This window comes from Colletotrichum phormii (assembly GCF_030913505.1).
Source record: "Colletotrichum phormii strain CBS 102054 chromosome Unknown BDP81scaffold_13, whole genome shotgun sequence".
Taxonomy (NCBI): domain Eukaryota; kingdom Fungi; phylum Ascomycota; class Sordariomycetes; order Glomerellales; family Glomerellaceae; genus Colletotrichum; species Colletotrichum phormii.
This window is the reverse complement of record NW_026851455.1, coordinates 783,689-795,672: the sequence shown is the minus strand read 5'-3', so window position 1 is coordinate 795,672 and position 11,984 is coordinate 783,689. Positions and strand designations below refer to the sequence as shown.

At 53.1% G+C, this 11,984-nt stretch overlaps 4 protein-coding genes across 4 annotated transcripts; 2 read left to right on the top strand and 2 right to left on the bottom strand.

Moving 5' to 3' along the window:
- Positions 1–415: 415 nt before the first annotated feature.
- BDP81DRAFT_482246 (uncharacterized protein) lies at positions 416–3,155 on the top strand. Its single transcript, XM_060594996.1, has 8 exons — positions 416–728; positions 759–931; positions 962–1,271; positions 1,305–1,380; positions 1,417–1,663; positions 1,694–1,752; positions 1,783–2,179; positions 2,210–3,155. The coding sequence occupies exons 1-8, from the start codon at positions 543–545 to the stop codon at positions 3,042–3,044; spliced, it is 2,283 nt and encodes a 760-aa protein (XP_060443803.1). The 5' UTR covers positions 416–542; the 3' UTR covers positions 3,045–3,155.
- BDP81DRAFT_430996 (uncharacterized protein) lies at positions 3,154–3,925 on the bottom strand. The gene has a single exon (XM_060590658.1). The coding sequence runs from the start codon at positions 3,460–3,462 to the stop codon at positions 3,226–3,228; it is 237 nt and encodes a 78-aa protein (XP_060443802.1). The 5' UTR covers positions 3,463–3,925; the 3' UTR covers positions 3,154–3,225.
- Positions 3,926–5,002: 1,077 nt separating this feature from the next.
- Positions 5,003–5,762, top strand: BDP81DRAFT_430995 (uncharacterized protein). The gene is made up of 2 exons (XM_060590657.1): positions 5,003–5,348; positions 5,498–5,762. Exons 1-2 carry the CDS (start codon positions 5,302–5,304, stop codon positions 5,649–5,651), a joined length of 201 nt encoding a protein of 66 aa, XP_060443801.1. The 5' UTR covers positions 5,003–5,301; the 3' UTR covers positions 5,652–5,762.
- A 530-nt stretch (positions 5,763–6,292) lies between these two features.
- On the bottom strand, positions 6,293–9,984 carry BDP81DRAFT_462236 (integral membrane channel protein; the record flags this gene model as incomplete). The annotated part of the gene is made up of 4 exons (XM_060593874.1): positions 6,293–8,099; positions 8,150–8,218; positions 8,266–9,613; positions 9,687–9,984. The coding sequence occupies 4 exons, from the start codon at positions 9,982–9,984 to the stop codon at positions 6,293–6,295; spliced, it is 3,522 nt and encodes a 1,173-aa protein (XP_060443800.1).
- Between the last annotated feature and the right edge of the window lie 2,000 nt (positions 9,985–11,984).

The window sequence follows — 11,984 nt, the reverse complement described above, 5'->3', positions numbered from 1 at the left end:
TTGATTCTTAGTGAGCCCCCAACTTGAGTATCAAACAGCAGCATGGCATATGGCCTACTTCATGTTAAAACAAAGGACAAATGTAGAAAGATATATTCCAAGTGTTTAAAAGTGGTGTAGCTACGGCTTTCCTTCACGACCGTGCAATGGTACTTGCATGCATGGCTATGAGTGCAAGCTTGTAATGATGCCGGAATCTGCCTTGAGCAAAAGGCTGGTCTGGTCGTATGTGCTTCCTTTGCACGGCACTGGCCAGAGAATTCTTTTGATAACTCGCACATTGTGTGATGAAGAGTCCCAAAGAACAGTCCGAATCACTGCCTAGAACTTAGGTGCCTCAACTTCCAAGAATATCTTCTCTAGGCTTATAACATCGATTCCTCAGTCTTCTTCACTTCAACTACCAGAGTCTTTTCCCAAACTTCCCCAATAACACTCACGCTATCGGATACGCAACTACAGGGAAACCTTCAGGGCACCTCTGCCTTCAACTTTACAACATTCTACACCGATGAACGATACCCCCTTCATCTGAAGCGAACATGTCTGATTCACGCCCCAGATTCGTCAAAGTACCGGAGGGCTGGCTATGTGACCCGGAAGAAGTCGAAAGATCTATACGGCCACCGCCACATGACTGCCCTGACTGTCATATAGGGTACTACTCTGAGAGCGAACAGCATGCGTACAGCCACTCCTACCACCACAGCATCTCAGATATCTCTGCAGTCAATACAGCGTCGGCATACGTCAAAGAGGCTCAAGAGAGCAGGAAGCACATCACCAACCGCCTCAGCTCCCACGCCGATCTCCTCGTGAGCCGCTGGCGGAAGCGAAGCCAGTCAAAACGTCGCGAGCTACCGAACAAGGCCATGCCTGAGCTCGAGGAGTCCCAGTGGATCAACTCCAGCTACGGATACAGCGAGGAGAAGTTTCGATTCGGTAAGCGGACTCTGCAAAGGCGACGTCACCTATTGGTTCCTTGGCTCAATGTGGAGGTGCTCATGACGAGTCCGGCTGTCCTGTTCGCCCTCCTCCATCGTCGGACTCTATACCCGCCAGAGGATTTCGCCCCACTAGACTGTCGTCAGATGGAGTTGTTTTGGGCCTCTGGAAACTTTGACGTCGTCTTCTCTGCCAAGTGCGTCGTCATGTCCGGATCCCGGTATGGCGATGTTGTCGACTGGAACGCGCAACAGACGCACACTGGATACACGCTGGGATTTCCTCGCGCACGACTTGTACTCGAAGCTCAAGCCTTCCTCATGGATGTTCTTTCCCGGATCACTGATGCAATTCTCGAGGGCGCAGATACCGCAAGCGCCAGTACGAGGACAGATAAATGGAGAGCCCAGACCTCGACTGGTTTCCGACACCCCGGTGAGACGGAGCTCTGGTCTCCCTACACGAACCCAGCCTTCTCTCGACCTCCCAAGCTCGACTTGGACTACATTACATCTATGGCCCAGACGCTCATAGAAGAGGCGATCGACCACCTCATCGATCTTCAGTGCGATCCGGCATATCTTCGACGGCACATCAAGGGTCTCTTCGGCACCACACTCTTTCACGTGGCGGATGAAGAGGATGCGTCAATGATGGTGGCTCAATACATCTACATGGAGTATCAAAGATACTATTCGTGGTACTGGATCGAGGTCGAGTGCAAGCATGCGCGAGATCTACACGCCAGATTCGCAGACAGCACGCATCCCGGCCAGTCGATCCCTCCCAAGTACAATCTGGCGCTGGGTGCTTGGGAGCTTCTCCTCGTCAACCAAGTCTTGGAGCGAACTAAGCGCTTTAAATCAATGATGCCCTGGGCTCCGGGACAAGCTCGACATTACAGCCTATCCAAGAAACCTGGCGTGCCCCTGGAAACGGTCGTTCGCGGGACGTCGCGACACTCGAACCCGAACACGAAGGAAGCTCATGAGAACGACCCGCTCGATTGGTGTCTCCATCAAATGATGGGCAAGCCTGACAACCAGAGGCACTTTGACCACGCCATGCTCTTTGCAATGATTGACGATCATCTGGACCAGAATAACAGGAAGGAAGCAGCTCGTATTGACGAGTTTCTCATGCGCGAACTGGCTGACATATCTGCCCTCCACGAGTCACTTATTTCTTTGCGTCTCAATCGACCTCAGAACACCTTCAGGGTCATTGACGATGTGTATCGGACGGAGAAGCATGGAATCTGGAGATATGCGAAGAACAAGCCCAAAGACCACTCGAAGCAAGAGTTCAAGGAGATGGGGAAGCCCCTTGTGGACGGCTTCTGCAAAGGAAAAGCTCCCAACGGACCGAAGAACAAGGCATGGCTGAGGCAAAGCCAGACCCTGCGAAGCTTTGTAGAGGGATTCTTCGAGGACTTGGGGAACTTGGTTCGAGAAGATCTCCACGGCACTGGCCTTGAAGCGGAAACCATTGAAGAAACTCTGGGCGCTGTGCTTGTCCAGAACAAGCCTAATTATCTGGGAGCGATTGCTCGAGAAGAAGCGGAGATCATGACCAAGATTACCGAGGTTGAGAAGTCTGCCCCCGGCACCTTCCGAGACACAAGCACAGCGTCACAGAGTTCCATTCGAGCTGATCTGGCCCAGAAGAGCCAGCGAGAGAAAGTCAAGACCCGGCCCGACAACCCATCCGCGAGCATCCAGCCAGTCGAAAATCCGGAAGCTCCGGACATCGCTGCCCTTTCGATCGAGCCTGTAACGAAAATCCGCGTCTCCCAGCGCACTCTTGATGTGGTTCATCTCATGTACCCCGAGTCTCAGACCAAGCCGAGAAACATCACATGGGATGACTTCGTACACGCCTTGTGCGATGCCGGTTTCGTGGCGAGCAACAACGGCGGATCGGCGGTGCGGTTTGAGCTAGGATCCAGAGGTGAGTTCGGCGATAAGGGGGCGATCATCTTTCATAAGCCGCACCCGGTGCTCAAGGTCGATCCCGTCATGCTTCATGGCATGGGAAGACGGCTTACAAAGTGGTTTGGCTGGACTCGTGATCGATTCACTGCCGAATACGCAAAGTAGAATTAAAGAGACCTGCGAGAGAAGATTAGATTGGTCCCATGACATAGTAAGGGAACGAAATGGTGGATGGGCCGTTTTGCTGTGATGGTGAAGGTAAATTGAAAATGCAGGATAGCAGGTAGTTCAACCTAGCTTACATACTTTCGAGGTAACTTGCTAGAGGAGTATTCACAGAACAACTTTATGAATTGATTGTGGATCGAATGGCGAGGTCAGCAAAGGTGTGTACAGGTAGAGCGAAGTTGGAGTCCGGCCTTCGCCCCGGAGCGGACCTGGCCAGTCCGATACGCATGCCCCCGAATACCGGCCCCACCCCGTGTCCCCAAGTCTGCTGCCGAGGTAACATTCCGATGGATCGTGTCAGAACCATACGTGCCCCCCAAATGTCATGACATCCACGAAAACCTCGGTCACTCATGATTCATAAGTTGATAAGCTTATCCAACTCCTGACTCGACCCCCCACGATTTTTCAATTGCCGCATCACAACGTAGGATCCAGGAAGCTCCCGCAGTAAAAGCTTGTTCTGCAGCGTTTGCCCGCTGCCAAAAGGGTCGTTCCGCGCACTGATGCATCTTCATCGGAGCACCCTACCTCCCCGAAAGAGGAGAGAAAAGGGAAAGAAAAGTTGGAATGGTCAGGATGCTTCCCTGCGCTTAGGGTATTTCCGATTGACACTCGGTGTACATGAACTCAGTATCATCAGTTCATTTCTCATCCACGTCGCATCCTGATAGCCCCCAGCTTCCCCAAGCTTCGAAGCTTCCCTCCAGAATTGCATGTTTCCAAAGGGGAGCTCCCCCGCACTCAGCAGGATCATCGATAACAGCAGTGTTCTTCTTATCAGTCCCCCAGTGTGGCATTCCCTGATTATTCGCTTTCAAATCCCATTCCCTGCCCCCCCATCAGCTGAAACTTGGCCCAACTCTAAAACCAAACAATCCAAACCAGCGAAGCGCATACTTCCGCATCACGCATGCATGCGCACTTGCGTCTAGCTGCGCACACGTGCCGCCCGTTGGCGCCGTCTCAATCAACTCGTCCAGTCTAAGATACTTACTTTGTTACACACAGCTTGCAGCTGCCAAAAAAAAAAAAAAAAAAAAAAAAAAAAAAAAAAAAAAAAAAAAAGCATCTCCCTTTTGTCCGAATATGCACTCGACGTCCTCAATTTCATCATTGGTTTGCAACCCCAGAGATGTTTCGCTACACTCTCCCTTCTATAGAGTAGTCATACCACTCTGACCTCCCATCTACTGACCGCTCATTGCCTTCATGATACTTATCAAACCTCCCCCGCAACTCGCATCCTCAGAATTACCTTGGGTGCCATAAGCATTACCCCATAGACAAGGTCTGGGCTCGGCTTCCAACCCAACACCAGCCAAGCTCCAAACCACATCCATCCAATCACATCCCCTGACCCCAGAATCAGATACCGCCCGCCGCCAACCTGCCTGCGTCCCGCATGTCGCGTGTCCCCCTTCCCCCTCCATGCCACCATGCCTCCAGCCTCCCTCCCCCGCCGAGTTCTCACACGCCACCATCAGCAAAGCACCGTACCACTGCCCGCAAAGTCCCATCAATTGCCCATTGCCACCGGTTCCAGACCAACACGACACCCACTCACACTGCCTCTAGCCTCCAAGTACCTCTCACTTCCGTCTCTCCCTATTCGCAGCAAGCACATTTCCCTCCCCTTCCCTTGACCGCACCGCAAACCCATGCCACGGCATTCGTTCCTCTTGCCATTCCCCTTAGGATTCCCATACCCAGACAGCCAGTCTGTCAATTTCAAGCAGGGTCTAGAAAAAATACTCGACCTCTGCTGATCCAAGCCGCAGCCGCAGCCGCAGTCCCTTTGTCCTTGTACCTTAGTAATAGTAAACGTACCAGAAACTCTCCCATGCCAATCGTCCGATCCCCAAGCTTCCTTTGAACACACAACGCACACACCAAGCGGCACTAGTGACATCTTCCCCGTCCTTCCCCAACAAAAAACACTTTGTGTGTGTGTATGATCCCTCCCCCTTCCCCTCCACGTATGCCGCCCCCCCCGGGAAGCTGGGGAAGAAGCTAAGAGCTATCGAGGACGTCGAGCCGTCTACTTAACTAGAGACCCCTCCCTGATCTTCTGCTCTCTTACATGTATCCATTTTATTGCAAATACCACCTCGAAACGTGAAAACCCCACCGTGAACACATCAATCATCACCAGCCATCTCTCATCAAGCAAAAAAGATACCTACATCTCATCATGCAACCCAAAGCCGCGATGCCCGTCCCCCAGATCCGCCCCGCGATGTACGTCCAACCACCATTACCATCATCACCCCACATCACCCCCATCACCTCCTCCACCTCCCTCCCTTTTCCCTTGCTGCTGACCCCATCCATCAAAACCCCCTACCCTCGAACCAGATCCCAAAAAAAAAACTAACACAACAACCCAGACGCCACCGAGGCCTCATCGTCGTAACCGCAGCCGTCACAGCCGTCGCCGTAAGCTTCAGATACACCGCCCTCTCCAGGAGGACAAACGACCAGAACCAGTGCTCCAGCAATCCGTACTACGTCAGCGTCGACCGGAGCGGCGGAGGGATCTAAGAATCTCTCTTTACAGGAGCGTCGTAACAAAAACACACTCCCGATTTCGAGAATTAATCAAGAAGAAGAAAAAAAAAAAAAAAACCCCATACACCCAAACGATTACGAGACACGGATGGTTCGGTATAAGGGAAATGGAAATGGAAATGGAAATTTAACGTTCTTAATGAATTGCTACGGCTTCATCTCAACCCAAACCACACGCGGCACTTGTATGGTCATACATTAGACATCAATCGGGGGCGATGATCAAATTGACTTTTTATGTAAAGTATGAATACAGGAGACTTGGACGGATCTGAAGTGGGATGGGGCACTCAGATTCCGATCCAGACCAGATTTATGGAAAAAATTAGAAATCCACAATCATTAACTCCATCCACATGTCCAAATGCAATCGCAGCCAGCTAACGATGTATATGCGGCATGCCTCAAAAAAACCACACACAAATAACACAAAACAAGAAAGGCAGGCGAACAAATGCACAAATACAACAACAACCTCCGGGAGGGAGGCGGGAAAAACAACGTCTCAGGTTCCAAACGCCCCAGCGATGCGGATGCCGGTAATCACCAACCATGGCCGAGGTATAGCGCGCCGGAAAATGCCCAGCAAAATTTCAAACCGCGACTCCCCCTTTTTACATTGAGCTTCGCTTCGTCGGTCCCATACTCGGCCCCTCGCTGTCAGACTCGTCGCCTGATGAGTGTGCCGGCTCCTTGCCCTTGCCCTTTGGCTTGTCCAAGGGGCCCAAGTTGCTCTTGCGGCTGGCCGGGCGTTTACCCGTCGTTCTTCTCACCATCTTTGGTCTATCACCTCCTCCGTCTTTCTGTCTAGCGATTTCGGAACTTGTCAGGCCTGCAACCTTTTGCAGCTCCTCGCCTGACGAATTGCGGCGTGTGGTAGGCGCCGTCGAGTTGGACGTTGTCTTCAGCCCGCGCAACTCCCTCGCAACATCTGCAAAGCTTTCTTCCAGAGTCTTCATACGTGCCAGGACGAGCTTGCTCATCCGGTTGCTGTCACCAGCATCCTGGCCTCGTCCCGCACCGCCTAGTCGTGCATCCTTCATCATAGCCATGGCCATCTGTGTTTGGAAGCTTGAAGGCATGCCTCCCGTTGGGTCGTCAGGTACGATATTCTCGGACAAGATGCTCATGTCAACCGAAGACAACCGCCTGAGAGGGTTCGGGCGTAAGCGTTGATCGATGCCCGTGAGAGCTGCTCGATTCGGCGCCGTCTGCACTGCATCCCGTGGTGGCATGATAGGTCTGGGCCGCGTGTTGGTGACATATGTTTGTTGCCGGCGGGGGGAACGATGACCGCTAGCTGTGGCCGGTTCAACTACCGCAGGACGACCGTTCTGCACACGCGCACGCGTAGGCGGCGGATCGGGCGAAGAATGAGAGGATGAGCTAGGCGGCCGACGCAGCTCCTGCGGCGCGTATAGAATAGTGTTCGTTGACATCGTCCGGCTGTGCGGCATGCGACGCGCAGAGCGAGGAGTGACAGAGACGGAGGGCCTGCCACTTGACCCCAACGATGAAGATGCCGGGGGTGGCACGAACCCTTTCGTTCTGGGCGTGGAGTTGAAGTAATCGTCAATCGAGGTTTGATGAATGACTGGACCGCGACGGCTGTCGCCAGCATTTGTTGCGATATCTTCCTCTTCCTCTTCATCGTTGGTGACGAGTTCGTCGTCGCCGTCTGCATCTGTTTGCTGATTCTCCTCCTCCTTAGCTTTGGCCGCTGCGACAACGTTCCGGAAGAAGGAGCCGATGGCAGGCTGCGAGATGAAATCTGCTGGGTCGCTAGCCGCAGATCTGACATCTGATATCTGACGAGATCTCTGTGTCCGCAGCTCCCTCGAGAGGCTGAGTCTTCTATGCCAATCCGGACGAGCGCTGGCGCTCCCATTCTCCAGGGTCGGCCACTGGGAAAGCTGGAGATGAGGGGAGGGTTCTTCCTCGTCATTGCGATCCATCCAGTTTCGGACCGCATGTTGTGCCTTCTTCCTCTCGTTCCGCCGTTGATTTCGCAGAGTCGCGAGGCCAGGACCTCTTCGGAAGACCTCCTCCAAAGCATGATCCTTCTGGTAACCGGTAATGGATTCTTCGCGAACGCGCACGTTGGGGCTGAAAAGAGCAGATCGGCTTGCTGGGTCTGCAAAGGAAATCGTCCGATCCCTGCCGTGGTGGTGATGATTTTCGACAAGGTCCGTGGGCTCGTACATTGATGGGGCGAGCCAGTACTTTTCGTACAGGAAGATGAAGAACAGAAGAGGAAAGTGCGTGGCTTTGATGATTGTTCTGTTCAGCTTTACGAAATGCTTCAGTGGCATGCAGTAACGCATGGGCATCAACAGCCACGCGAAGATATTTCCTGGCGCAACGTAGGAGAAGAGCGCATCGTTCTTGACCATGGAGATTGTGTTGATTGCAAAAAGGAATCTGAATTTTGTTAGGAGTTGTTTCTGAGCGAGATGTGGTTGGCTACTCACTGATGCTCCTCTTTGGCATTCGAGGCAATCTTCATGAACGAGTTGGTCAAGACCGTAATGAGAATCGTGCTAATTTTGTTAGTTCAAGACCTTAGCGAGGAACAGGCTTGGCTTACACAATGACGAAGTGACACATAATCAAGAAGAAGCCCATGAGGCCCCTCTCGAGCCAGTTATACCCTGGCCACAGTTCCCAAGCAGCCGGGGTAAAGCCCATGAGAAGCTGGAAGATCCGGAATGCGATGTCAGCAGCGTTGTTATTACCGTCAGCCAGAGTAAAGAAGACGAAGAAGCCGCTGCACGATATGAGAATCAAGACAGTGACGGCCACAAGGTCAACAGCCATCAAGCGAAACGCAATGAGCAGCTGGGAGAAGTACTGGTAATGGTCCAGGACGCTGAAGATACGGGGGAGCAACAAGATGGCATTCGCCGCGAGAACATCGTAGGCAGAGTCATTCCAGTGCTTTGCGTCCACGAGAAAGACCCCATAGACACGCATGAAGTAGTAGACGATCAACAAGAGAAGGATTCCCAAATCGAAAGCGTTCCAGAAGCTCATGATGTAAAGCGAGAACCCCTGTTCGTTGAACCCGACAAGCTCATCCAGCATGAAACCGGCACTCCAAAACCAGAATATCAGCTCCAGCGAGCTGATCCGCGCAGAACGCTGGGCCAAGACAGCAAGGAACAGGCCAATAAGAACAAGAAGTGACAGCGTCGAGAGGAAGAACCTGTAGCGCGGCACACGAAGTCGTGAGAGCTTGAAGAGGGACGCCTGGCGAGGATCATAGAGAACCACACTCCTTCTTCCAGGTGCCGACGGCTGCTGGCCCTCCTTTTGACTATTGCCGCCAAGTAGCGGCGTTCTGGAATCGGGTTTTCCCTGACTACCAGGCGAAGGAGGAGGTTCTCGGTGCAAGCTGTCTGCAGACGAATAAAAGCTGATGGCTCCGTTCCAGATAGCCTCCAGCTGCTGCACGACTAGAGGGTGTGCGAGGAAATGCTTGGCAGAAGCACGAATAGCAACCTCGAGTGTCGAAGTCCGGGCCGCAGTAAGGCGAGCCTTGTTTCTTGGGTCCGATTTCGGTGCATTTGCTGGCTGGGCGCCGGGAAGGCCCTGAAGGGGGTAAAAGTCGTAGGATAGAGCGTCGATAAGCTCGCGGGTGTTATACTCTTTCAAGAGCTTCAGGGCCAACAATTCGCACACCAGAGCCCTGGTTGAGCTGTTTCCAGCATTGCCTGGGTACATCTGGGCCTCCTTGTTGAACTGCAGGCAGTTGGCCATCAGGCAGTATAGGGAGGCTCGGTTGAACTGCTGAGTCCTGATCTGCTGTTGCATTGGCTTGACCAGGAACTGGGAGACTTGGGGGGAGCGTATTTGGTCCCATGATAACGTCGTTTCGGTACGGGTCTGAACGATGATGCGAATCGCGTGGGTAATGCTATAGATGGGTAAGGAATCTGCAGGTTTGCGGTCAGCTTGAGGTTGCAAGTCTATAGGGGTAGCCACCGTGGGCTTCTGGTTGTCTTGTACCGAGAAATGTCTCTGAGAAGAGAGGAAGGACAGGCAAGGAACGCTGAATGTGATCTTCGTCGTCGACGTTGTCGTGGTCGTCCCCTGAATGGCCTAGGCCGTCGTCCTCTTCCTCATCCTCCTCCTCGTCCTCTTCGTCGTCATCTTCGGCCTCGGTGAAGTCTCCGGTTGCGCGTCGTGGTGGTTCGCCAACGTAGTGACGATAGGCTGGGCCAGGGGAAGGGGATTGCCTATCGTGGAATCGGTCGACGCGACGGCTGCGATTGCTCTGCTTGGGTCGAAGCAGAGAGGAAAACATTATCTGGGAATGAGATGCAGCCCGCCGCCTTATGCTATCGTGTCCTCGTCCTACGGCGCCATAGAGGAAGGGTAGGAGACGATTTGAAAGTGCGCGAGAAGAAGGGGTGGGGGGGTTGGTTTTCGCGTAAGCGCAGGAGTTCGTTTCGAGTCGGTTTGCGGGAATCCTGGGGGGGATGCGTGGAAGAGAAAGCGAGGTCGTTGGAAGCAACACCAGGCCAAGGCAAGGCGAGGAGGGTAGGAAATAGAAAGTGAGGTCAGGTCAGGATAAGTTGGCCGAGCACAATGGTAAATAAGAAAGTGCTGGACAGGTCGGGAGGCCGGTGTAGGGTTCCCCGTGGTCGAGACGAAGAAATCGATGCACTGTTTTGTGGGGAAGCTGGCCAAGAGCCTTTCTTCTGGACCAGGAAGAGGGATGTACAGTACAGTAAGACCAAGTGACAAGGAGCAAAGGTATTGATCCTTGGAAAGAAAAGAGTAAAAGGGACGTGGGCGAGTGGTAGGAAGAGACGACGACAAGCAACAGGCGCGTGGAGCGCGGATCGAGATTCTTACGAGGACGATGCGATTTTTAGCGTAGTCGGACAGGTAGAGTGCTAAAAGGCGAGTGATACTGCATGAGGCAGTCGACGCCGGTAGGGGACGGGAAGGCAAGGAACAGGCGAGTAACAGGATGTGTAAGGTATCCGTACGGAGTAAGGTATGGATGGGATGATGTTCACCTCCTGGTCTATGTATATATTTCCAAGTATGCATGTGTATATATCTATGTAAGTACGTATGCACCCCAGCTGCAAATGCACGCCAGAAGCGAAGCAAAGCAAGATGGTCTGCATCGATGACCTCTTGCAATGAGGAAATCATAGCCGGTGACGATAGCAGCGGAGGGGATAGACTGCGATAAGGAGTCTGGGGTGTAGCCATTCAAGACCGTTTACCACCCACCATCCGATGTTTCTTTCAAGTTTCCACACAACCAACTTAGCAACAACCGAACGTGAAAGTACTTTCCATCCATGGATGAGTGCGCAGGTGAGGATCGGGAAAGGAAACGCGGCGCGCCACTGGGGGCCAAGTGGAGTTGTAGCGTCGCGAAATGTCGTGGTTTTCGCAGGGCAGGTGCACTCCGTGGCAGGCTCGCTCTTTCCATGGAACTTAAGGAGCAAATGGAAGTGACCAAAAATGACCACGGGCAGTTGGCAGTGATGGGGCAGGCCGCAGGCATGATGGGCATCCAAGATCCAGAGCTTCTCGCCTGGCACGCCTGGGCCGCTTGAGAGTCAGGAATGGGCTAGCGCAAGATCCCTGGGGGTGGGAAGTTGGCCTCTAAAAAGTGGGGGGTTCCAACGCTGCCAATGCGCCACAAATGGAATGCAAAGTGCGTCAGGCAAGATGCGCCCACCTCTGCCTGCCTCTTTCTCATACTATGTAGTTCTTGCCTGCTGCTTGCCTCAACTTACAAGAGCGTCCCGGTCAATGGGAAGGAGGGAGCACTGGAGTGGACAACTGGAGGAAGGACCCAACCTACTAAGCTTGCTGCGGCTGCAAGTGCTCACTCACCCTAGCAGACTAGCAGATACATCCTGGAAGTTCATGATGCCCACGTCCACATTCACGCATCGCCGCAGCACCGCAACTGGGTACGCACCGGGGCCAGTCCGCTCTGCGAAATGACACAATCAAAAAAAAGGCCCGGGGGAGCTCCATGTCTGTGTCGACATTCGTTTGCTACCCTGGAAGCCGATCCATCGTCCAGCCTAGACGTTTTAACGCCAAACTACCTCCCTAGCACGAGTACGTAAACCGCCCGAGTCTTTTGCAAGTCTTCGTCGCATCAACTACAAAGTACTAATTGGCATTGGTGCAGGAGGGCGTGTTTTGCTACGAAAACAACAAAGAGAAAGGGGTGAAAGGGATACCGAGTCTCCGAATCAATATCCTTACTCTCAGTATCCATACCTACCGTACGCTGCAATACACAGCAGATGCATGCTAATAACA